This window comes from Paramisgurnus dabryanus, chromosome 8, assembly GCF_030506205.2.
Source record: "Paramisgurnus dabryanus chromosome 8, PD_genome_1.1, whole genome shotgun sequence".
NCBI lineage: Eukaryota > Metazoa > Chordata > Actinopteri > Cypriniformes > Cobitidae > Paramisgurnus > Paramisgurnus dabryanus.
The window spans coordinates 1,906,508-1,934,159 of record NC_133344.1 but is presented as its reverse complement, the minus strand read 5'-3'; the positions used below and the strand labels follow the sequence as shown (position 1 = coordinate 1,934,159).

The 27,652-nt window shown below is 36.4% G+C and overlaps 2 protein-coding genes across 3 annotated transcripts in view; one reads left to right on the top strand and one right to left on the bottom strand.

The window, feature by feature from the left end:
- Positions 1-359: 359 nt before the first annotated feature.
- Positions 360-5,804, bottom strand: LOC135770650 (ret finger protein-like 4A-like protein 1). The gene is made up of 4 exons (XM_065280323.1): positions 4,774-5,804; positions 4,543-4,590; positions 2,916-3,131; positions 360-2,827 (listed from the first exon to the last, which is right to left on the bottom strand). Exons 1-4 carry the CDS (start codon positions 5,105-5,107, stop codon positions 2,328-2,330), a joined length of 1,098 nt encoding a protein of 365 aa, XP_065136395.1. The 5' UTR covers positions 5,108-5,804; the 3' UTR covers positions 360-2,327.
- Positions 5,805-9,366: 3,562 nt separating this feature from the next.
- The window catches only part of LOC135770648 (zgc:153039), a 32,644-nt gene continuing 14,358 nt past the window's right edge, over positions 9,367-27,652 (top strand). Inside the window, exons 1-9 of one of the 2 annotated variants that reach the window (XM_065280320.1) lie at positions 9,587-9,719; positions 10,417-10,444; positions 10,710-10,844; positions 11,060-11,197; positions 11,330-11,632; positions 13,476-13,583; positions 13,768-13,879; positions 22,010-22,167; positions 24,399-24,481. In XM_065280320.1, the coding sequence (XP_065136392.1) occupies positions 10,429-10,444; positions 10,710-10,844; positions 11,060-11,197; positions 11,330-11,632; positions 13,476-13,583; positions 13,768-13,879; positions 22,010-22,167; positions 24,399-24,481 (1,053 nt within the window). In that variant the 5' untranslated portion in view covers positions 9,587-9,719; positions 10,417-10,428. Of the gene's footprint in view, positions 9,720-10,416; positions 10,445-10,709; positions 10,845-11,059; positions 11,198-11,329; positions 11,633-13,475; positions 13,584-13,767; positions 13,880-22,009; positions 22,168-24,398; positions 24,482-27,652 lie in introns of both variants that reach the window. The other variant, XM_065280316.2, reaches the window with a different exon arrangement.

Below are 27,652 nucleotides of genomic sequence, written 5' to 3'. Positions count from 1 at the left end.
TGATGCAAATTATCAGAGATTTACAGTAAACTTTTTACATAAACTGATCAGATCACGGTTCAGGTGTTACACAACCCCAGCACATTAAGTTTTTAATCAGATAAACATATATACTTAAACTAAACACTGAAAAAAAACCTCATCATCATCATCATTCATCTGCAACACATGTTAATGGAGTAGCGCCACCTAGTGCCTGTCTGTGAAAACTCATCTAAAGTCATTGTTTGTGGTTTACTGTTTAAACTCATTCTATATACTGTAAAAATCATTCTGTGAAAATATAATCAAGATATTTGTAATACTGACTGAGTACGATCATCACAAAGATTGAAATCAATGAGTGAAACCAAACTTTAAGACTTCACAGACAGGGTCACATTATTAGACAATGGCTTTCCAGCTGTAAAAGGCCCAATATTGGTTTTTAAAAACACTACACATGACTTTATTTACAGGAGGCAGAGTACCAGAAAGGCAGTTTGAAGAAATAAATAAGTCTAAGTTAAACCAGGTGTCATGTAACCTGCTTTTTGTAAAATCCTCCTGATGTAAAGGACTCGTTCTGTTTTCTTTTGGTCTTCATGTTAAATACAAACACACAGCCCATACGGCAAAAAAATACATTTCTCTGGCCAAAATATGTTTTAAATATATGCTAAGTAAAGCATAATTAAATACAAACTGTTAAAATTGTCTGTAGAAATTACAGTATTGCAGGCTGTTTTCCAGTAACTTACTGTAGATTTAAATACTGGCAACAATTTGTTCAAAGTTAAATGATCATTAAAGAATAACAAGTCTTTATCTTTACAGAATTAAACTAAAATAGTCAGAGCCGATGGTGTATGGGCAGCGCTCCGATGTGGTGCTTTTGCACTTTCAGCGACCCGAGTTCATTTCCCGACTTGTGGTCATTTGCCAATCCCATAACCCTCTCTCCTCCCTATACTGTCCTCTCTTCAACTACTGTTAAAATAAAAGCCAAAAAAGCCAAAACAATTTAAATAAATAAATAACAGCCTCATGCAAAGCATTCTGGGAACCAAAATCTGAAGAAAAAAACTGAAAAAGGTTGATGAGGATGCACGAGGCTGTTATTTTATATTTTTATTCTGTAAAGATAAAGACTTGTTAATGTTTAATAACCATTTAACTTTAACAAACTGTTGTCAGTAAATAACATACATTTAAATTTACAGTAAGTAAGAAAACAGCTGCATAACTACAACAACATTTTTAACAGTGTATTTTTAATTTTTTAACTAAAAGTATATTTAGTTTAAACCTTCATATATTTCAAAATACATTTCTAATTTTCAACCCATATGGCAAAAGTGTATTCTTGGTCAAAATATATTTTAAATATATGCTAAATCTAAGATAATTTTATAAAGTATATTTTTGAAATTTAAATTATATTTAACTTTAACCTTTTCAAACCAGTTATGTTTACCAAATTTCCTTGGTTTGAAATATATGGAGGGCTAAATATATATTTTAAAAGATTTAAAATATATTTATTTAAAAAAATATTTTAAAAATTACAGAAAAAAATATATTGGTGAAATGTTTTTAAACATATTCCAAAATATATTTCAGCAATATTTTTTGGGCTATTTTTGTATATTTTGAATATGATTAAAAAAGGCTTAATATTTTGTAAAAAGTAAAGCTTAATTAAATATTATTTTTTTTATTTGAAAATATATTTATTTTTAACCTTCATATAAATATAACATAGCCTACATTTCAAAATGTTTTTCAGGGGCAACAAATACATTTTTAATTTTCCAACCCATACAAAATATATATATTTTTCCGGGCCAAAATATAAAAGTTCGCAAAGGATGTATGAAATGTACAATTTTATAAAGTACATTTTTCTTTCAATGTGACGTTATTTAAATGCTTTAAAAAAAATGTATATATACCAAAAATGGCTAAAAACCTATACTGGTGGAAAAAACATTTTTGTAAATATATTTTAAAATATATTTCAAGCAAATATTTTTTGGGCCTTTTTTATTTTTTGGAATATATTTAAAATGATATTTGAAAATATATTTTTTACCGTATGGGCGTTTCTCAATCTGAAGGCTGCAGCCTCTGAAGGTCACATGTGCAGGCTGCATATGTCAACAAGACTGTCTTATATCAGAATATTAACAATTATAAAGTTGACTGTTATTCCTAGTTAATCGTAAATTGTTGTAATATGTTTATGACTTGCGAATAGGTAACAAATAAACCAGGCTTGATGACTAATGCAGCCTGCATATGCGACCTCCGCAGGTTGCAGCCTTCAGGTTAATCTTTCTCGTTACTCAGCTGGAGTTCTCCACGGGTTCTGACAGTGAGCCGAGAGTTGAGCTGGAGCAGAAACCAGACATCAGACCCGAATCTGAGTCCGACCCTCCTGAAATCTCCTCAAACTTCTCTATCACCGCCTTCACAGATCCGAACGACACATCCCGCCTCCAGCGTCCAGATCCTGCCCCACCTGGCCCTCGATAGGCAGAGTTATGGCAGAGAAAGACGTGATTGGGTGGTGACAAACCGGGGCGGAGCTTCAACTTTCCCTGGCCCAATTGAAGAGCAGGGCGGAGGGGAACAGTGAAGCGCGAGGGGATCGCGGCCAGAAACTCTTGAGTGACTGGATTGTGGAAGGTTAAAGAAGCCCCGCCCACATTCAGAAACACACCCACTGTCTTCACCTGAGGAGGTATAGAGGGGAGGAGCTCACGACGTCCGTCAATCAAAGCATGAAAAACAGAGCCACGCCTCTCCAGCCACCAGCCACGATTATCCGATGAAGAAATCACACCTGAGAACAAACAATAAACGTATGGACATAATATTATTACATTTATGTCTTGAAATGTCCTGAAGTAAAACATGTGCTGTTCTCTCACCTATCCTGTAGATGACGCTGTTGCAGACGTCCACCTCCCAATAATACTGTCCTCTGGAGACAGACACACCTCCACACACCTGAGGAAGAGCACGAGACTCACAAACATCACGGTCACGAGCTGAAGGTGTTTGACCACTAAAGGTCAAAGTGAGGAAGGAGTTTGAGAGGTTAAGGTTTGGGTCAGAACACGAGGAATCCAGGGTGAACACCAGACCTGGAGAGATCAGAAGTCACACAAACATAAACAAACAAACACACAAAGACTTTTATATTACAAAGTTGTATATTCTGTACACTGTGCACAATAAATAGGGAAATATTTGTAAATAATGTAAATATGGATTAACTAAACAACTTATTTAGCCAAAAATGTAATGGCACGCTGGGTTTACTGCTGTTTCTCTTAATGCAATGTGTTTGATTACATGCTAATTAATAATGACATGATAAATGAATATCCTGTAATTATACTGTTACGTAGTCAACAATAGTTTGATACAGCAACAAAAAATACATCTCTCTGAGCAAAATATATGTTTTAAATATATGCTAAATACATTTTGTAGAAAGTAAAGCTTAATTAAAAATATTTTTGAATTTAAAAAATATATTTAGTTAACCTTCATATATTACATATATTTCAAAATGTATTTCAGGTGCAACAAATACATTTCTAATTTTACAACCTAGATGTCAATAAAAAAAATTTTCATGGACAAAACATAAAAGTTTGTTTATAATGTATAAGTATGTATAAAATATAAAATTATAAAGTGTATTTTTGCAGTTGAAAATATATTTAATTTTAATCTTTTCAAACCCGTTATGTTTACAGGTTTTGTAACATACAAAATTTTTCTAAAAATAAGACATGAATGTAAATGCTTTAAAATATATTTATTTTTAACTCTTTCCCTGCAAGCATTTTAAAAAAAAGTTGTTAGTCAGCGCTAGTATTTTTTGTAATTTTCACAAAAGTTGAATGCCGTTCAAAAAAATGTTCTTCTATAAATAAAAAACATAAATTATATCAAATTAATTTCTCAAAAAAAAAAAAAAAAATCAATTTCATCTTGTCTGCATTTATTCTCTTTTTTATCTCATCTCAAATATGGGTAGGTTTCTTCAAAAATGAAAAAAAAATTGTGAAGTTAATAATTGTATTTTTGTGAAGAACTTTAGTTAGAGATCAGATTCAGAGAGATGATCAAAACATACAGTGATTTTACTGTTTTTGGATCAGTGGATGATTCAGTGTTTTATAAGTTGTGTAAGAGTGCCACCTGGTGGATAATAGCGAAAATATGGATTACCGTAAAAACTCATCATTGGCAGGGAAGCGTTTACTCTTAATTGATGAGATCAAGAGTAAAAATATAATACAAAATATACCAAAAATAAATATTTTTTTGCCATTTAAAAAAATCTATTTAAAATTACATTTAATTTTTTGCCGTATGTTGTTTACACTGGCCAGCAGCATGAAGCAGCTACTAAAGTTTTTCATTATTGGGAGTATTTGAGAATTACAGACAGATGCCCATCACAACACTTGTGTATCATACTCTTCCCATACGTCTGTTTATAAACATTAGGCAGAAAACAGAGTTTGGACACAATCCTACCTGAAACAGATTTCTCCATTTCTTCTTCAGAAAGATCTACACTGCCATCTAAAGGACAGAGAGAGGAACCAAAATCTGAGAGAGAGAGCATTGGTATATGCAGTAAGCAGTGATTATTAAACATAAAATGAGACACCATGCATTACAGAGATTTTACCACAGATCATTATTATAAGCAATGCATTTCCAGCAATATAATTCATTAGTGTTACTTTGCAAGTCTCTAATTACCAGTGAATGTCTCCTCCTTTACTTTAGGGTCAAGCATTACTGTAGGGTCAAAGGGCAAACAGGTCAATGCAGATGACCACTCAAAGCATGGCAGCTCGACGCTGTGTCGACAGTTTGAACAGAGAACTGCACAGATTGGACGAGGGGCTGAAGACACACCCCTGACTCCACCCAGCCGTGCCCCTCCGGTTAAACAGCGGCCGCACAGTGTGTGAGAACAGGGCAACATCAGAGCAACATCAAAACTACGACGACACAGCGGACAGACGGATGAGGAGGAATGACTCTCATCTTCTGTGTTTACAGTCTCAGTGAGATGAGGTCCGTGTGTCATAGTTTACTGTAACACACTGAACATAACAAACACACACACCTGTACGTTAAAGATTAGCTATAAGATTAACAATCAATTTTAATCACAGCAGCACATTGCTATAGAGTTTTTAGGATGTTCAGGGTGGCTAGGTACTTGCATCCTGACTCCAGGTACGAGCACATCATCTCAGTCTGCATATCTGATTCAGGCTCTTCAGTCACCATAAATCTGTGATGGGTTTATTCTAGAAGCACTAGTAGTGATGATCACTCAGACAACCATTACTAATTCTCCTATAATCTTCACGCTAATGAGCTATTTATTTTAGGCACTGTAGGTCTTGTCAATTCCCTCCTGTAGCCTTTGACACACGCGGACAAAGCAGAAATGTAAGCAGCGAACTACAATGACTGCATCCATAAATCCCCCTTCAAAGATCCATCCGACCGATCCGTCAGATCCCACTGTAGCGCACATTGAAATCCCAGAATCCCCTTGCTGGATAAACAGAGATGACGCAGATTTCTGTTTCTGGAGAAATTTAGCTGATTCATGTGCCGCAGGTCATTTAACATAAAGCTGAAGATCACTGAAACACAAAAACATATGAGACAAAAATAGACACACAGACACAGGGAGAGAGACGCTTTCTTTAGTAGCCTCTCCAATGCTTGTGGTTGCTATGGTGACCAGCCCTGCACCCCATATACAGACAGAAAAAAGACACGAGAGAGAGAGAGAGAGAGAGAGAGAGAGACACAGAGAGACAGAGAGAGAGAGAGAGAGAGAGAGAGAGAGAGAGAGAGAGAGAGAGAGAGAGAGACCTTTGTACATGTATACGTCATAGTGCGTGTGTGTGTGTGTTTAGATGCAACCTGTTGATCAGAGCACAGGTGTTAACAAACACAAATATGTTTTTGTTCATCTCCTTTTATATCAGAGCATGTTAAGACAAAAACACAACATGCCATTTACCCTTCAAGACATTTAGTGTGAATTTATTGTAGGTAAACCTGTATTAACAATACAGAACTAAACTAAACCTGTATTAACAAGTTCACCAGCAGACTAACAAGATTCTCTTACAATTGTATCTGCTCATTTCAACTTAACTAAAGATACATCCAGTGTCATTATTGTTACATTGAAAGTATGAAACTATCCCAGCTAATATACAACACATGCCCTGATAAGCACAAGGCTGTGTACTTTCTCCTGTTTTATTCATATTGTATACAAATAGTTTTTTGGTCAAATATTCAGACGATACTGTGCTTTTGTCATATCATGATTCAGGAATATGCTCCGGTTTTGGATGATTTTATTTTGATAGGATGACATTAGATTTGAATGTTTCAAAATGAAAGAGATGATCATCAGTTTAGTAAGAAATCATTTGCACCTCATATAGAGAGGTCATTAATGACACATTAGAAATGATTATTGATAATAGGATGAAGTTTTATCAAAATGCAGTCATCAAAGATTGTTTGTGCTGAGGAAGTGAAATTCCTTTAATGTGCAGAAAGTTATTCTCAGGATTTTTATTATTCATTTGTAGAAAGTATCCTGTCTTTTTCCTTTATTTGTTGTTTTTTCTTTTTCTACTGCAAAGAATAAAAATAATTTAGACAAGGCATTGTTAATAAGTTTTTAAAAATTGTAGGTGTTATATTTTATTACAAACAGCAAGTGATGAGGATGGCACATAAAATTATAGGAGACTGTACACACACTTTGAATGATTATTTGGGTGACTTTCCACAAATCGGTACAAATTTGATGTATTTGGTGTATTTTGATGATTTGTATGTCTGTGTTTTAAATGTGAAGCATCACAAAAGTCTGAATGAATTGCCCCAAGGAAATAAATAAAGCTCTAAACTAAAAACTAAATAAAAAAACTAAACATTTTATTATGACTTTCCTTTATTGAATTTATTGACAACAATAATTTCATACGGTGCTCTTAAAAGCCTGATTTAAAAGCTCCATTTGATTGCTTTTTAGGTAACTATAAAATTAAAGTAATCCAGATGGCACCCATACGTTTTGACGATAAGCGAATGACGTTAAAGGTGCAGTGTGTAAATTTTAGAAGTATCTTTAGACAGCAATGCAATATAATATAGATAACTGTGTTTTGAGTGTTGCATAAAGACCTTACAAAATAAACGGTATTGTTTTTATTTCCTTAGAATAAGATGTTTTCATTCATTTAATTTTCATTTTTTATTTATTTAAAAGAGGACAGTGTACATTCATCAACATTACCATAATGTAAATGTACCCGAGTTAGCTCAAAAGTGCTAACACACACCGCGGGTCCCCTAACATGCAAGCTGCCATTTTGTGCTTTCATGTTTCTACAGTAGCCCTAAACGGACAAACTTTTCTATAGAGCACGTTTGACACTTCGTTGTCTCAAACAATGACATGTTTGTCCTGTGACAGCTACCATAGCTTCTCTATGTGCTTCGAAAGGGAGGGGTGCAATATGAAACCTCACCACTAGATGACACTAAAATCTACACACTGCACCTTTAAAGTACCACGAGAGCAAGTTGATATTAGACTTCTCCATATGATTTCCCAAATCGCTCTCGCGGTACTTTGACGTCATACACCTGTCAGTTTTTTCAGCACTGCATGAAGTCGATCAAGCCTAACGTTTAAAGAGCAACAATTTTATTGCTAAAAAACAACGTTATTTTGTGAATTTGTGATAATAAAATGTGTTTGTGTGGTTTATGGTTAAAAACACATTATTTTCTACATTTTTGTAGCTCTAGATTTCACTCTCTTCCTGAAATGCATAGATTTAAAAAGCTCTGTGTTCCTGATTGGCCAGCTAATCTGTACGTTATTGGCTTGAATACCTCTGACATCAGCCGGAAATGTGACGCTCCTTACCATGTTTGAAAGATTCGCTCACAATACAATGCTCACAGGAGTTAACTTACAGGCTGTGAGTCCAAGCGGGATGAATCAGTCTTTACTGCATCACCAATCCCAGGAAGTAAACTGTTGCCTGTGTGTTTGTTGTAGTCCAAGAAAAGAGATTTACGTTGGAGACGATAACTTGTGTCATCGTCTACTTTGGGGTTTGTACCTTTTGCATATCATTATCATGAACTAATAGACACTTATACACCAAAAGAAATGTAAAATCGTGAATCGGAGGATAGGTGCTCTTTAACCTTTAACAACATAAACAATTGGGGTCTGTGGTATAACTTCTGTAAACTCCGCTAAGAATAAATCACAACAAAGTACTTTAAACATAGTTTATTTATTTAACAAGCAAAATAAACAACATGTAGATTACATAGGAAACCAAAACATTTGTTATTTTCGACGAGGTATTTGTTCAAGAGTTCAGTTTAGCAACTAGTCAGACCATTAAAAAAACTTAAACCAGAAGTAAAGTTCAGACCAGACGCGTATCGTGTCATCGCATGTGCATCCGATGAAACGGTCTATATAACTTACTTTATTCAAACACCCTATACGGCAAACAATATATTTTAAAATAAACAAAATATGGCCAAAAAATATATATTTGCTGAAATATACTTTGGAATATGTTTTCAAAAAAATATTTTTCACCTATATATATTTTGGCCATTTTTTTTATATTTTGAAATATATTTTAAAAGTAGGCTAAATAAAATTTAAAGCATTAAAAATATATTTAGCCCTCCATATATTTAAATCCAAGGAAATATTCACTTTATGTTACGAACCTGTAAAAATAACCGTTTTAAAAAGATTTAAATTAAATATATTTAATTTAACTTCAAAATATATACTTTATAAAATTAACTTGTATTTAGCATATATTTATAATAAATTTAGGCAAAAAAATGTGCCATTTAGGATGTAAAATTAGAAATGTATTTGCTTGCCCTTGAAATACATTTTAAACATACGTTAATATATGAAGGTTAAAACTAAATTTATTTCCAAATTAAAAATATATTTATTTGAGCATAAAATTCTACTGTTCTATCTATTTAGCATATATTTAAAATATATTTTGGCCAAATTTTTTTTTTTTTTGTGCCCTGTGGGACCTGTTAATGATTTACAGTCAATGTTAAACGTGTAACACACAATATTTCCCGTCTTTATGCAGTTTCTTCGTGGTGTTGACCAAACAAGAACACTCTCAAGTTTTATTTTCAAGTTTCACAATTTCATTGTGTCAAAGTACATAAAGATTTTAAATCTTGTAAAGACAACACACGATTGTTTTATTGTGCCAGAAAGCGCCACCAATAAAGCGATGAGAGAAGGCTCCCTCTGATTGGCTGAGCTCAGTCCTCGTCACATGATTCTAGGCGCAGTAAACACGAGGAGTCATGTGACCCGAGTCGGAGGAAAGTGACAATCACGGCGATCATGACTGAGCGGACGCCGCTCCTGCATTATCGGCTCTCCACCAGCGTCCACGAGTCCGGCGAGCACCGGGACATCGTCGCTGGAGGAGATGAGCTCGAGCACCGGAGCCCGGCGATCGTCTGCCGAAAATCCACCGTTAAACAGCCGCCGAAACTCAACACGTTCTTCGGCGTGGTGATCCCGACACTGCTGTCAATGTTCAGTGTGGTCGTGTTCCTGAGGATAGGTGTGTGTGTGCGCGCGCGCGCGGTGTTGTGTTATTAAGGAGCATAGGTGTCATTAATCTTAGTGTGGCATAACCTTTAGTTTAAGGTATGAAAAAGAAAGTATCAAATTGACAGTCTCTCTCTCTCTCTCTCTCTCTCTCTCTCTCTCTCTCTCTCTCTCTCTCTCTCTCTCTCTCTCTCTCTCTCTCTCTCTCTCTCTCTCTCTCTCTCTCTCTCTCTCTCTCTCTCTCTCTCTCTCTCTCTCTCTCTCTCTCTCTCTCTCTCTCTCTCTCTCTCTCTCTCTCTCTCTCTCTCTCTCTCTCTCTCTCTCTCTCAGTATTGTGTTGTCCTCATTCAATGAGTTAACATGATACAGTCAGGTGATTGTGTTACTGCAACTATTAACCATTGTAACATTAACAAAGTAACTGCTGTGTGCTTACACAAACTGTTCTCAGATCAGACAGCTGGTATACATGAAGTTAATCAATGACAAACAGTTTGAGTGACCTGTGGTGATAACATGTTTAAGTTATGTATCATGGTAATATTATCAAAATCAGTGCGCTGTGGTAAATCACAGTAGCTTTGGTTGTGGTTTACTATAAACCGTTTAGTATTTCTGTAGTAGTGGAGATGATTTTGCTTATCACACACACACACACACACATCATATGCTAATTTTTCGTGTTAACTTTATCTTTGTGTGTGTTTAAGCTTTCTAGCTCAATGAAAGCCCACTGGGGTAAGCAATGATGTCATTGTTTATGTCTTGATTCATGCATTATGACAGGCATGTGTCAGGCGTGTCAAAAAACACACACACACCTTGCATGAGAGATTGTGCTTGTACCAAGAATAATGTAATGTTGTGTGTGTGTGTGCATTTATATGTGAAACATCATTGTTAATGCATAATGTTTGTGTATTTGCTTGTAAGGCAGCGCTGTATTGAGCTTCATCAAAGCTGAAGTAATGCTTCAATAACAGATGTTGTGTTTTTGTTACAGGTTTTGTTGTGGGTCAGTGTGGTCTGTATCAGACTATAGCTATGCTTCTGGTGGCTTATTTCATCATCAGTATGACAGTTCTGTCTGTCTGTGCCATTTCAACCAATGGAGCGCTGGATGCTGGAGGAGCGTACTGTATCCACACACATGATAGACATCGACGCACACACGCACACACAAACATGACAGACACGTTGTTTCGTTTCTTCACACATTTCTAAAACAGTATTGTATTGCTTTTTTTAGTTCTTACAGTTCCTAGTTTCATTTCCTTAGCTATATGTGTGTTTCTGTGGTTGTCTCTGTGGTTGTGTGTCTTGTTGTGTATGTCTACTGTTGGGTGTGTACAGATATGATCAGTCGTGCTCTGGGTCCAGAGTTTGGTGGCAGTATTGGCATTATGTTTTTTCTGGCTAATGTGTGTGGCAGTGCCCTCTTTGTGCTGGGGCTGGTGGAGGCCATTCTCGCTACATTCGGAGTATCTGAAGGTACTGTCTGTGTGTGTAAATATTTGTGTAATTGTGTAGGAATGTTGTTGCTAGAATTTGCGGGTTCATTATTTTGTTGAGTCACACAGTTTGGCTTGATTCATTTGATTTGTGTGTCTGTCTCTCTTTCAGGCGGCTCAGCGGTGTCTGCGTCTCATTACGCTGTGTTGCCAGGAGGTTACTGGTGGTCGTTGCTTTACGGCACAGTGATTTTGTTGCTGTGTTTGTTGGTGTGTCTGATCGGGGCTCATATCTATGCTAAAGCCACCTTCATCATCTTCCTCATCGTCATGGTGGCTTTAGGCATGATCTTCATCAGTTTCTTCGCTGTCGGTCCTCATGTCATCAATCTGCCCGTCAAGAACGCGTCCATTGGCCCGACACAAGCCAACTTTACGGGCTTCAAATTAGATACGCTGATGGGAAACCTGGAGGGTAAGAGATGGAGAGTGTGACATACGGACAGTAAGACATGAGAGATGGACAGACAGATAATGAGACAAATAGATGGAGAGCAATACAGACAGACAGACAAAGAGTGAGACAGACAGACTAACGGAGCGTGGGATGCCAAATAGAGAGTGAGAAGGATGGACAGAGAGACAGACAGACAGACATAGAGCGAGACAGATGGACAGACAGAGAATGAGACAGACATACAGATGGACAGAGAATGAGACAGACAGATGGACAGACAGAAAATGAGACGGACAGATAGATCGACAGAGAATTAGACAGACAGATGGACGAACAGAGTGAGAAGGATGGACAGAGAGTGAGACAGGCAAACGGACTGACAGAGAGAGAGTTAGACAGACAGAAAGTCAGACAGACAGATGGACATAGAGTGAGATGGACGTACAGACATGCAGACAGACAGAGAGTGAGATGGACCGAGAATGAGACAGGCAACCAGACTGACAGAGAGTCAGACAGACAGACAGACAGGGAATGAGATGGATGTACAGACTGACAGAAAAAGAGTGAGACAGACAGACAGACAGACGGACAGATGGACAGAGAATGAGACAGACAGACAGATGGACAAAGAATGAGACAGATGGACGGACAGAGAATGAGACAGAAAGATGGACAGACAGACAGATGGACAGAGAATGAGACAGACAGATGGACAGACGGACATATGGACAAAGAATGAGACAGATGGACGGACAGACAGATGGACAGAGAATGAGACAGACAGTTGGACAGACAGACATATGGACAAAGAATGAGACAGATGGACGGACAGAGAATGAGACAGACAGGTGGACAGAGAATGTGACAGACAGATGGACAGAGAATGAGACAGATGGACGGACAGAGAATGAGACAGACAGATGGACAGAGAATGGGACAGACAGATGGACAAAGAATGAGACAGATGGACGGACGGATAATAAGACAGACAGACAGACAGATGGACAGAGAATGAGACAGACAGATAGACAGACAGACAGACAGAGACAGACAGACAGATGGACATAGAGAATGGGACAGACAGATGGACAAAGAATGAGACAGATGGACGGACGGATAATAAGACAGACAGACAGACAGATGGACAGAGAATGAGACAGACAGATAGACAGACAGACAGAGACAGACAGACAGATGGACATAGAGAATGGGACAGACAGATGGACAAAGAATGAGACAGATGGACGGACAGATAATGAGACAGACAGATAGACAAACAGAGTGAGAATGATAGACAGAGAGTGAGACAGGCAAACAGACTAAGAGAGACAGACAGACAGACAGATGGACATAGAGTGAGATGAACGTACAGACAGACAGACAGAGACTGAGATGGACAGAGAATGAGACAGACAGATGTATGGACAGGGTGAGAAGGATGGACAGAGAGTGAGACAGACAGACAGAGAGTGAGATGGCCAGACAAGCAGACAGAGAGCGTGTTGTGTTTCTTGTCTGTTTTCTTGTGTTTTTTTGTAGTTTTAATTTGTAAAATAGGACGCACACAATGACACACATTCACATTTCTATAAATCATCAGTTCACTGAGAGAAGTGAAGTTGATATTAACCAGCTTAACTAAAGCTGATGTCACATGTTTACAGTACACATTAACAGTGAAATAGTTACAGTAAATAATAGTCAACTTTACATTATTCTTTAACACTGACTCTTACCATAACCCTGCACATTTACACTTCATAAATGACACAAATGTGTAGTGTTGTATCATGATATAAAATACTGCATCAGTTTACTCTTTTACTTGTATTTGTTGTGTGTGTGTGTCTGTGTGTAGCTGACTACACAGTGGACTACACTACAGAGATGATGATGTCATTTGCGACCGTGTTCGCTGTGATGTTTAACGGATGTACTGGGATCATGGCTGGATCCAACATGTCCGGTGAGTGATGATTTTATTCATGTTTGACCTGTGTGTGTGTGTGTGTGTGTGTGTGTGTGTGTGTGTGTGTGTCTGTTTGTGTTGTGTGTGAGAGACAGAGAGTGAGTGAGTGTGTGTATTTATTGGTGCTGAATTGTTGACATTAAATAAATCTGATGTGTGTGTGTGTGTGTGTGTGTGTCAGGTGATCTGAAGAACCCAAGCTACTCAATTCCTCGTGGCACAATCACAGCCGTCATCTTCACCTTCATCATCTACAACCTGCTGAGTTTACTGATCTCCTGCACCTGTGACCGGTAACACACAAACACCCTTACACACGCACACACAAAGGGACTATATTTTCTGGATGTGTGGGATTTGTGCAGAAGTGAGAAGAAATACATTTAGATTGTGTTTCAATGAAGGGTTTTTCCAGGTTTGCATGATATAAAGTTTGAATATGATTGTGTTGTGTATTGGTTTTGATATAATTGTGTGTTGGGCAAGTGTCTGAATTTGCAGCACCTATAGTGAAATGTGTTGTGTGTGTTCACATTTTTACAAGTCTCATGTGAGCTCTCTATCACGTGCACTTCACATGAGCGGTCTAATGAAAGACCACATTGAGGTGTGTGTGTGTGTGTGTTTTATACAAAGAAAGATTCATTCATTAAATGACACACAGGAGATGTCTTTATGCTCATATCTTTACAGTTCTTGTTGCATTTTTATATACTGAGCTTTATGTATATTTATATCTGTTTATCATGAAATATTATCACATTGATATAAAAATAAGAAATAAAATGACCACTAAGAGAATAATGTTTAAAGTGTTCTTATAGATTATACAGAATAACACATATACTGGATTACTGTGTCACACACACACACGCGCACGCACACACACACATTTCTTGAGCTTTTTGACCTGAATGATTGGATTTGCATTGGTATGGTATCAGATTTGAGATTATGCCTCTAAACTGAGGTCAAAATGATGGAGAGATTTAAAGTCATGCCGTGAGATGTGTTTGTAAGAGATGACTCAACTTCAACAAAACAGAAGTGGAAGATAGAGATTCTGGAGAAAATGATGGCTTTAAATTAGAAACGCTGATGGGAAACCTGGAGGGTAAGAGATTGAGAGTGAGACAGACAGACAGTCAAAGAATGAGAGAGTCAGCCAGACAGGGCGTGAGATATGGACAGACAGAAAATGAGACAGATAGACCGAGAGCAAGACAAACAAACAGAGAGGAAGATGGCTAGATATAGTGTCTGAAAGACTGACAGCAAGTGAGACATGCAAAAGAGTGAGACAGACAGACAAAGAGTGAGACAGACATAGATTTTTGAGAAAATGATGGCTTTAAATTAAATGATGGGAAACCTGGAGGGTAAGAGATTGAGAGTGAGACAGACAGACATACAAACAGAGAGTAAGACAGACAATCAAATAATGACAGCTGACAGAGGGTGAGAAGGAGTGACCAATAGTAAGACATGCAGATAAAGAGTGAGACAGACAATCAAAGAGGGAGACAATCACTCAGACAGGTTATGACAGACAATGAGTGAGATAAACAGACAGTCTGAGATGTCTGAATAGAGACTGAGACATGCCGATAAAGAGTGAGACATGCCGATAAAGAGTGAGAGATGTCGATAAAGAGTGAGACATGCCGATAAAGAGTGAGCCATGCCGATAAAGAGTGAGACATGCCGATAAAGAGTGAGACATGCAGATAAAGACATGCAGATAGAGTGAGACAGACAGAGAGTGAGATGGCTGGATAGAGAGTGAGCAGGACTGATAGAGAGTGAGACATGCAGATAAAGAGGAAGACAGACCGATAAAGAAGATAGACAGAGAGTTAGATGGCTGAATAGAAAGTGAGAAGGACTGATTAAGAGTGAGACATGCAGAAAAAGAGTGAGGCAGACAATCAAAGACAATCAAAGAGTGAGACAGTCAGTCAGGAAGGGCATGATAGATGGACAGACAGAGTGAGATAAAGAGACAGACTGAGATGGCCGGATAAAGAGTGAGCAGGACTAATAAAGAGTGAGACATGCAGAAAAAGAGTGAGTCAGACAATCAAAAAGGGAGACAGTCAGTCAGGCAGGCAGGGCATAAAAGATGGACAGACAGACTGAGATGGCCGGATAAAGAGTGAGCAGGACTGATAAAGAGTGAGACATGCAGACAGACAGACAGACAGACAAGGAATGAGACAGACAGAGAGTGTCAATCATATGAATCTTAAATCACATAATTGAATCTAGTTTTTCAAACACAATTTTTCTAGTAGTTTTGGGGAAATTCTGCAAAAAGTTTAAATCTAGTAAACCCAGATGATTTCTGCTTACAGCTAAACACAGCTTGCTCTTCTTATTGCTGCATAAATCCTTACAGGTCATTTAGATCAAGAGATTGTCTTAAGTTTGTTCGATGTTGGTTTTATTTAACACGTATAGGAATAAAAAGTACAGGAAACCCTGAAGCCTGTTATGATTGAGTGAAGAGTTTATCTGTTCTGAATGAGAGAAAGAGAGTTTGTGTGTGTGTGTTAGTGAAGGTTGAGGCACGTGTGTGTTGATTATAGAAATAAAATTATATTACATTGACTGTGAGATTAAAAATACATTGTTTTTGTTATTATTAAAACCATCAGTCAGTGTCTCATCACTGTCGATTCTAAATGCCAAATGCTGATCGCCGTGGAGACCCCCTGCTCGTTACCATGACAACAGAGATGGGAGGTTGTACATTAAAGATTAATTTACTTAATCAAGTGGAAAAACAGAGTGTTTTCAGCTATAAGCCGAGATCAGTGCAGTACTGCAGTCTAACTCCAGGTGGCAGTATATGATGTTTAAACTTACAGCAGGGTCATAACAGAACCATTAGGAACATTGGAGACTGATGCTTAAATAGAATAAAGAACTGCTGAAATATATGAAATCTTCAACAGTTTTATACCAGAAGAAATTGCTCTTTTTAAATAGCATAGAATTTGATGTACTATAAAAACATATGGTTAACTTTCAGAGCTCTCCGTGTGTGACTGAGATTTAAAACGGGTGAAGTTTGAGGAAGAGATGCTCAGCTTGTATTCTTTAACACAGTCAGTGAGTGTGTTTGTGTCTACTTAACTATTATTTTTGGAATAAATTTGTATCTAAAAGTGAGCAAAATAACAAACCTTTTGGGTCATGCTCAGTTGTAAAAATGCTTTAAAAATATAGTATATAAAAAAATTGTAATTGTAAAAATGCAGAATGCATTTTAGGTTAAGGTTAGGATTAGTGTGAGGGTTAGGGTTGGGTAATAGTATTTATAACAAGTGCTCTATAGAAGTCTCTGGAATGTTTTCATTTAGATAAGTAAACATCAATCATTCTTAACGTTCCTGGACATCTGAATGAAAATAACAGTAAATTCTTATATTCTTATAAAATATATATATATGACTTTCTTATTTAGTATTTTTGTCTTATTTTCAGAATACATTTCTAAAAATTCTTAAATCATGATGCATTTTGTTGATGAGCAAAATAACCTAAGAAAATAAGTCTAGTTTTTAAACAAAAAATATATAATATTGGCATAATGAACTAAGACATAAATGTATTTTTACTTAAACATGAACTAATGCTGAGTTGAGGCATGCATTCCTAATAAACTAATGAAGCGTCGTCATTAAAGAGCACCTATTTCATTGCTAAAAAAACTTCTTTTGTGTATTTGGTATAATACAATGTGACGCTCCTTACCATGTTTGAAAGATTTGCTCACAATGCAATGCTCACAGGAGTTAACTTACAGGCTGTGAGTCTGAAGCGGGAGAAATTATGATAATGTCGGTCTTTACTACATCACCAATCCCAGGAAGTAAACTACAATGTTGCCTACAATCCATGAGTTTGTTGTAGTCCAAGAAAAGAGATTTACGTTGGAGACTATAACTCGCGTCATAGTATACTTTGAGGTTTGTACCTTTTGCACATCGTTAACATGAACTAATACACACTTACACACAAGGATGACGCGAGTTATCGACCGACATTATCATAATTCCTCCCGCTTCAGACTCACATCCTGTAAGTTAACTCCTATTAGCATTGCAAGCGAATCTTTCAAACATGGTAAGGAGCGTCACATTTCCGGCTGACATCAGAGGAAATTCAAGCCAATCACAACGTACAGGTTAGCTGGCCAATCAAGGACAGTTTTTAAATCCGTGAGTTTCAGGAAGATAGTGAAATCTGTAGCTACAAAAATGTACAATATTTGGAAAATAATGCGTTTTAACCCTAAACCACACAAACACATTGTATTATAATGTTGTTTTTAGCAATGAAATAGAGTTCTTTAACTACACCATGACATGTTTTTTTAGTTGTTAGTTAATGTATTTATTAACAATAAATTCATGTGTTGGGTCATGTTGTAGTTAATGATGAATCTTCATTAGTTTATGATTGGTGCATGGCCTTAACTCAGCTTCACTTTATATTTAAGTAAGAATTAATTTAGGTTTTAGTTCATCATGATTCATGAACCCTTATTATAAACTGTTACCATAACATCTTGTTTTTTGTCCTGGCTCTAAATGGGCGATGACCAAAGTTTCTGCGGTTTAGTGTCAATAGTTAAAGGTGTTATTAGTTTTTACAGCATGTTTATACATAACTAATGTTTTATGGGGTGGTGTGTTTGTGAATGATAAATGTATGTAAGTTGAGTATGTAAAGATGAGGTGATGGAGTCGCTGCAGTGAGGTGTGTTTGAGATGGAGTGATGTCAGCGGGGCTTTGTTACTTATTGATTTTTTTAAATGATTCTGCTGGAGTGCTCTCACAGGAGCACTTAACTGGTGAAACATCTCTCACTCTGTCTCATTTACTCTCTCGCCCATCGCCGGGCGTCTCTACCCTTCATCAGAATGAACGTTTACGCCGCTGGATGCCTTCATGCCATCGCTGCTCATAGCTTCTGATCAGATGTAAAGAGTCTGCGTGTGAAATGCGTATAACACACAAAGTCCAGTTTAAGTTTGCATTCATGAATACGTAATGTGAACTTCTCTGTCCAGGCTATATTTGGCATCTCACGAGTCACGTGAGCTGTAATGTCTCTGCTACCATTGGTGTTCACGGCTCATTTGCATCACAGTGGCAACTCTGGACATCACACGTGTTGCTGGCGCTCACAGAATATCACCAAAATAGTTTTTTAATGGAGGGTTTTTTCTGTGGTTGACTGTAACAACAATCATGATAATACTCCACAATTTAATACTAATAAGAATCATTTTGGTGGAGGCCACCGAATGTGGAGAATGATGTTTGTCCACAGTTTCTTATAATAAATACTCATGTGCTCATACATGTGGTTAGATATGATGAAGAAATTCAGTATAACCCAAACATTATACAGTGAGGAAAATAAGTATTTGAACACTCTATTTTGCAAGTTCTCCCACTTAGAAATCATGGATGGGTCTGAAATTGTCATCGTAGGTGCATATCCACTGTGAGAGACATAATCTAAAAAAACACACTCCTTTGTTATCCTGGCTGTGTGCTCCAGGTCATTGTCATGTTGGAAGACCCAGCCTCGACCCATCTTCAATGCTCTAACTGAGGGAAGGAGGTTGTTCCCCAAAATCACGCAATACATGGACCCGGTCATCCTCTCCTTAATACAGTGCAGTCGCCCTGTCTCATGTGCATGATGCTACCACCCCCATGCTTCACAGTAGGGATGGTGTTCCTGGGATGGTATTCATCATTCTTCTTCCTCCAAACACATTTAGTGGATTTATGACCAAAAAGTTATATTTTGGTCTCATCTGACCACATGACTTTCTCCCATGAGTCCTCTGGATCATCCAAATGGTCATTGACAAACTTAAGACGGGTCTGGACATGTGCTGGTTTAAGCAGGGGAATGCATGATTTCAAACCATGACATCTTAGTGTATTACCAACAGTAACCTTGGAAACGGTGGTCCCAGCTCTTTTCAGGTCATTGACCAGCTCCTCCAGTGTAGTTCTGGGCTGATTTCTCACCTTTCTTAGGATCATTGAGACCCCGAGGTGAGATCTTGCATGGAGCCCCAGATCGAGGGAGATAGACAGTCATGTTAAGCTTCTTCCATTTTCTAATGATTGCTCCAACAGTGGACCTTTTTCACCAAGCTGCTAAGCAATTTCCCTGTAGTCCTTTCCAGCCTTGTAGAGGTGTACAATTTTGTCTCTAGTGTCTTTGGACAGCTCTTTGATCTTGACCATGTTAGTAGTTGGATTCTTACTGATTATAACATGGGGTGGACAGGTGTCTTTATGCAGCTAATGACCTCAAACAGGTGGATCTAATTTGGGATAATAAATGGAGTCGAGGTGGACATTTTAAAGGCAGACTAACAGGTCTTTGAGTCATTGGATAAATGCAGTTATACATGTTATTAAATAAATTGTTATTTCAAAGTTTATAACAAAATTTAGCTCTCTGTCTAAGAAAACTGGGGGCACAGTTATTTTTTCTGGGGGGCCTTGCCCCCCTTTCACCCCCTTTGTGGCACCGGGCCTGACGGTTCTAAATGCTTAACATATACAAAGGTGTAAATAAAGTTTAGGACTTGATTGATGTTTAAAGAGTTATTAAGAGCGTCAAGACTCGAAAACAATCTTACTCGCGCTGACTGACAGATCTGAAGCATGCACACAGACGCACAAGCATGCTACCACGATATATATAAATCTACACAGAATTACAGTTTTAAAAATATTTGTTTTGACAAGAATTCACGCAGAAATAATCTATTATGTCTTAAGTGAATGTTTGGTTAACTCTTGGGGAAAAATATCTGATGTGTAAGATTATATTAGATCCTTGCATTACAGTAGATCTTAAAGCTGTCTCAATATTAATCAAACAACTAAAGAAAGGAAAAGGTTTGCATATATTTTTTCCTAATTCCTATAATAATTGTTTTTGACTTTGTGTGCTTAATCTATAAGTTTTATCTATTAGTGATTTTAAGGTATGGATGCACTGATGGTCCTTCAAAAATCTTTAACTTGATTTTCTCAAAATTGACTTTGCTGAGTCGATCAACTTTAAACAGGTGTCGCTCTGTCATTTTGTTTTAAAAATTCAACTTTTCAGAATAATTGATGCATATTTGTCTGATTATTAAAATAACCTCCAGTCACAGCTGTTACGGTCAGAAACTGCTGCTGTGGGTTATGCTCTTAACTACGGTTAACTAGTAAGATCAATGTCAATATGGTGACTCATCTCGCTCTGTTTAACTTGTGTTTTAGTTTGATCTCATCTTTCTCCTCTTTCAAGTTACCAGAATTCATTTCATTCCTATAGCACACACACCACACACCTTAACCAAAAACCCATTCAACTGAATGCGATCAATACTGAGGGCCAAATGACACATCTGTCTCTCTCTCTCTCTCTCTCTCTCTCTCTGTCTCTCTCTCTCTCTGTTTGTCGGTCTCTGTTGCATGATGTTTCTTATAGTTTTGTTTGTTTGCACCTGTCAGTATTTAGATTCATTCGCCCCCTGCCACCAAAATTAATACCTAATAAAAGTTATCGAGCGCTGCCGTCAGCTACACACACGGTCAGATAGATGCTCGCATGGATGGACGACTGACATTTTCTATTTTGTGCAGAGTTGTTAACTTGCTTTGTGTGTGTGTGTGCGATAGAGAGAAAGCGAGAGAGACAGGCACTCTTTTAGTGAAATAATTGTGTGTTCAGATGTGTGGTTGGTCTGTATAATAGTTAATAGAGCTGCAATGATGCTATTAAAATCACTCAGGCTGAAGAATGCGTGAGTCGAGTTTCAAACACACAAAGAGATGTGCGGAAAGACAAAGACGCCAACCAAAAGAAACATGTGACTCGTGTTTTCAATCATTTCACATTATAAAGTCATTTCCTTCTGTTAAAATTGACTTGTGTTTGTTATTTATAGAGAAGATTTCAGCCAGGTTACGTTAAGGAGGTTTAGGTTGGGGGATTTGCAGTTAATAGTCATGAAAATAATGTCAGGATGAAACCGATTCATTTATGCAGAATATAATGTCTTATTTCTTCATTTTAGTTTTTCAGAATGAAATATGAGCTGGACAGTTCTTTAATGTTTGTATAAAGTGCGTTTCAACTTCACAGATGCCTTTATAGATTTCAGATTAATACACTAAAGATTATGATTTAATAGATTATAGTTTGCACATTAAAATCATTTACTGTATATTCAATATGTTTCACATGCAATGCGAGTGACTCTGAAACTAAAAACAAGTAAAGAACTTCTTGAGTAAATATTGCGGAAGCATTGATCAAAACTTAGAGATAGCTATAATGCATTAATAAATATGTTTGTTTCTCTGTCTGTTTTGTTTCTCAGAGTCCTTTTGCAGAAGGATTATAGTTTTCTCAGAGATATAAATGTCTGGGGTCCTCTCGTGACAGTCGGTGTTTATTCCTCCACGCTGTCCGCTGCTATGAGCAATCTGATCGGAGCGTCTCGTATTCTGTACGCTCTGGCTCGAGACGATCTGTTCGGTGAGTACAACTATAAAAACATCACATCTGTAACTCACAAAACTTCATTTACACAAGTGTGTAAGTTTATTCATAGCAAATAATATACTGTCTGTGAAATGATGAATGATGAGAAAGATGTCAAGAACATAGATGGAGAACATGCAGATCATATTTCAATTCAACATAAATTAAATAAAGAAATTAGGACTGTTAAATGATTAATCGCGATTAATCGCATACACTCTAAAAATATTGGGTTGTTTTTAACCCTGGGCTGGGTAACTATAGGACAGAACACATTTCTGGGTTAAAGTGACCCAAATAATGGGTTGTTTTAACCCAACTGCTGGGTTGTTTCAACATGGTTGATTAACAATAACCAATTAAGGGTCATTATTTGGGTCATTTTAAATCATACATACATCTATAAGTACACTGTAAAAAATACTTTGCTGCCTTAAAATTTTTTGTTAAATCAACTCAAATTTACAAGTCATGTCAACAGAAATGAGTTGTCACAACTTATAAAATTAAGTTGACTTTTCTCAACTATATTTTATAAGTTATAACAACTCACCTGTAGTTATAACAACTCATCTTTAGTCAAGATAAATAATAGTAAGTTGAAGTGACTTGTAAATCCGAGTTGATTCAACAAAACATTTTAGGGCAGCAAAGTATTTATCAATAATATAAAATATATAAAAATAATACATATATGCACGAACACACACACACACACACACACACACACACACACACACACACATGTAAATGTTTCTGAAATATACATTTGAATGTTTGTGTATTTATATGTAATATATACATAATTACACACATATTATGCACACAAACTTTTACTTTGTATGCGATTAATCGTGATTATTCACTTGACAGTCCTAAAAGAAATACATTTAGCCTTTGCATTGTGTTATTATTTTAATGTAAATTATTGAGAGCATAGATAGAGAACATACAGATCAAATTTCACTTCAACATAAATAAATCAAATGAAGAAATTAGGGCTTTTAAATGATTAATCGTGATTAATCGCATACAAAATAAAAGTTTGTATTTGTTTGTTTGTACCTTGTGTATTTTTTATGCTTAAATAAATTCACACATACATATGTATAAGTGTAAGAATTTATATAAAAATGTTTTCTATATCAATAATATAAAATATATAAAAATAATACATATATGCACGAACACACACACACACACACACACACACACACACACACACACACATGTAAATGTTTCTGAAATATACATTTGAATGTTTGTGTATTTATATGTAATATATACATAATTAAACACAGTGCACACACACACACACATATTATGCCCACAAACTTTTACTTTGTATGCGATTAATCGTGATTATTCACTTGACAGTCCTAAAAGAAATACATTTAGCCTTTGCATTGTGTTATTTTTTTAATGTAAATTATTGAGAGCATAGATAGAGAACATACAGATCAAATTTCACTTCAACATAAATAAATCAAATGAAGAAATTAGGGCTTTTAAATGATTAATCGTGATTAATCGCATACAAAATAAAAGTTTGTACCTTGTGTATTTTTTATGCTTAAATAAATTCACACATACATGTATAAGTGTAAGAATTTATATAAGAATGTTTTCTATATCAATAATATAAAATATATAAAAATTTGTGATTATTCACTTGACAGCCCAGAAATAAATTTAGCCTTTGCATTGTGTTATTATTTTAATGTAAATTATTGGACATTTTCCCTCATTGTTGTGATTTTTATTTATACATGTGATTAGTTGTTGGTAGTTTAACAGTATAATTCTGAAATAAAATGATTGTGTTTTAGTATTTTTTGTAATAATTGTCATGTAAATAATGTCATTACACAAATAAATACAAAATAGGTTAATGTAATTTGATTTATTGATGCTTATAGGATCACATATGAGGAGCTCAAATGCAAAACCTCTAAATGTCGCCTCTATTGAAAATGAGATAATAATATTAATGTGTGTGTGCGCATGTGTTCATCATGTTAAATATGCGGAGGTTTGTGTGCTAGTTTGTCATATGATGGATGAATATTTTCATGGATGTAAGAGTGATTGATTCTCCTGCTGTCATCTGACCTTCAGCTGTTAATAATGTGATTCTGCTCTTGAATAATGTGAAAATATGAGATATTGAGTTCTTCACTTTCACATTAGTTTACTCTCTGTCTGTCTGTCTGTCTGTCTGTCAGGACGAGCTCTGTCTCCAGCCAAACGTACATCAGGCAGTGGGAATCCCTGGACGTCTGTCCTCATCTCTTGGTTTCTTGTGCAGGTAAAGAGTTGTGTATTCATCTCATTCACAGTCTGATGTTTGTGTTGCATCAGTTTTTAGATCATTTATCTCTTTGTAGTTCATTGTAATTCATCTAAAGTCAGTATTCCTGTCTTGATTATAATGTGAGAACTGTAATATAATCTTTAACTCAATTTGCATATTCATAATCTTATTCCCTGCAGAGTTCTTAATTTTATAATACATTTGATTTCTGTCCATTTCGTTCTCTATACCCTCCAGTCTCTCTCTCTCTTTCTCTCTCTCTCTCTGTCTATCATTAGCTGCATTTCCATTATCTTTAAATTGCGCAAATTGGCATTGTGAATTAAAAACCCGACCACTGGAAACACATCAATTTCACAAAAACTCCCATATATCACAAAAAACTTTTACACTCACATATCACCTGCAAGTGTACGTACATGAATCATCCTCAGATCCCATCCTTCAAGCACAGTCTCCTGTCAATTTAGTTTTTTTATAGATCACAACTTTTGCGTGTTTTATAAATGAGACCCCTGATCATTATTTGAAGATGACGCGGCTGCCAGAATATATGTGTCTGCTCCAAAATATAAGAGGATTTCCTTGGCATGAATGTTTGGATAATACTCTTACGTCTCCTTTGGTTAAAAATAATGCTTAGTGCGGTGGATGTGATATTAGTAAATCTACCAACATCAGTCGACGTGATGTTTGTAATGACTTATCTTGAGAAGTAAAACTATGTTTCAGTCGCATATCATCGATTAATGGAAACGCCATATTTTTCGCAATAGTCTTTTGTTGACATTTAGAAAATAATGCTAAAGTAATGTGCAAATCTGCAATGGAAATGCAGCTATTGAAGCTACGTTTGGGCAGCTAAGAACAGATTTTCATCAGAATCGATCACTTAGCGATAAAAGCCATAAAATTTGATATTAAGGCTGTCTGAGTTTGATTATGTGTACAGTATTAGCCTATACAGTGAGAAACACATTCAACTGACTTTGCCTTTATCTTATGTGTAGTCAAGAGTAAAACATCCCACCAGTTCCCTAAATTTTATGTGAATAATATTCAACTGTGACCACCACAAGATGAAACCTACTGACTGAATAAGGAGGAGTCACTGACAAACTACCAATTAAAAATGATGCGTATTAGTATATGCACACAATTTAATATTACATATATAAATACACATTTAAAAAGTACATAATTTCTAATAGAAATCACAATAACCTCTTTTTCTTTTTGTTTAAAAATGAACTGGATTGATTAATGATCAAATGTGCAACTTTTTTATTTATTACCGTATTTTCCGGACTATAAGCCGCACCGGAGTATAAGCCGCATCATTCAAAAATGCGTTATTAAGACAAAATAACACATATAAGTCACAGTGGTCTATACGTCGCTTTTATTTAGAAAATTATTTCACAAAATCAAAGCCAAAGATAAGAAAATTTAATCTGGAAAGGCAAATTATTCAACTAAACAATAGCAGACAGAACATCAGGCTGAATAGATGTCTGTACGTTAAAAGTAATATTATCAGTTATTTAAACGATAAACCATAGCAGACAGAACTTACCTGGAAGATTGAATAGTCTAAATTAACCGAACAAGCCAACTAGCGTGAAGTTCGCAGACTCGTCAATCCGCATCACTGAATCCATTGAGTTAAATAAATACAGAAGCAGCATATGGCGGACTCTTGCGGCTGTAGACTGTAATGTTGTCTCTTCCCTAATAAATGTCAAAATTTATTCATACTGACTTACAAGGCACACCTGACTATAAGACGCAGCACCAGCCAAGTTATGAAAAAAAAGTGGCTTACGGTACATTCACACGGGGCTTAAGCGTTGACGCTTCCCATTCACTTTTAATGGGTGACGTCAAGCGTTGGCAAACTGAATTGTGGATCCGTCGGCGCCGCATCACTGCCATTGCTTGTGGCAGAAGTTGAACATTTCTCAACTTTTCAAGTGGCAACGTGTGCGTCAGCCAATCAGATTGCCTTATGCAAATAACCTAGGCAGAGCCAGCCAATTACGTTTATGGAAGACCAGAGCATGTATTGCGGCCACTGTGATTGGCTGTTGGCCACGCTTCAGACAAGCCTTCCGTTAAGCGTTAACGCTTGCGCCCCGTGTGAATGTACCGTTATAGACCGAAAAATACGGTAATTTCTGTCATCTATCCATTATAACATTATGAAATCCATATTTGGCGGCCATTTTCATTTTTTTAAACATATCTTATATTTTAAAGTTTAAAGACTTTCTATGTGAAAGGGTGCTCATATTTACATCTATTTATGGTGAAATATGTTGGCAGCTTCTAATTCATTTTCCCATTATGACATCCATATTTGGTGGACATTTTGAAACAATGGGGGCCAACTTTTGAGCGATTAGGGTCCTAAATCTGATCAGACCCCTTTTGTGAGCCTTTCTACCAAATTTGATGCTTTTATCACAAAGTGATTGATTTTTGCACTTGACCGCCCTAATATTGCCAATAATGTTTGGATAATACTCTTACGTCGTCTTTGGTTAAAAATAATGTCTAGTGCAGTGGATGTGATATAAGTAAACCTACCAACATCAGTCCATGCGATGATTGAAAAAGTTTCAGTTGCACATCATTGATTAATGGAAACGCTGTCATTTTGCAATAGTCTAATGTCGACATTTAGAAAACAACGCTAAAGTTTTGGGCATATGTGCAATGGAAATGCACCTAGTCTCTTTCTGTCTCTCTCTCTCTCTCTTTCTGTCATGGAGTTGTTAGTCTCTGATTGATGTAAAGACTCCCAGATTACAGAAAAATTGCCTTCATTAGTTTTGAAGAACACAATGACACAACCTTTAACACACACACGCACATACACACTTTTGACCTGTACTTATGAGTGATGTTACACAGACTGATGTTCACTATTAAACTTGAAATAACCCCTACTTATGCTTTATACGCTTGCTTGCACGCACGCACACACAACTGTGATGTAAGATCTCTCATACAGTATATTACACTAATACACTTATCTACTTATACCAAAATCAAGTTATTATGATATAACAGTATTTTTGGTAAGATTAGTGAAGTCAGTTTTCCCATAATGCACTTGTATTGCATACGAACAGATGATGAGTGAGCAGATAAATGTTGAAA

Excerpts from the sequence above, each read along its gene's own strand:
- LOC135770650 (XM_065280323.1), bottom strand. The coding sequence starts at position 5,107 with ATGACACACGGACCTCATCTCACTGAGACTGTAAACACAGAAGATGAG. Across the intron at positions 4,591-4,773 it reads AAAGGAGGAGACATTCACTG|ATGGCAGTGTAGATCTTTCT; the intron begins GTAATTAGAGAC and ends TCTGTCCTTTAG. Across the intron at positions 2,828-2,915 it reads CAGCGTCATCTACAGGATAG|GTGTGATTTCTTCATCGGAT; the intron begins GTGAGAGAACAG and ends GTTTGTTCTCAG.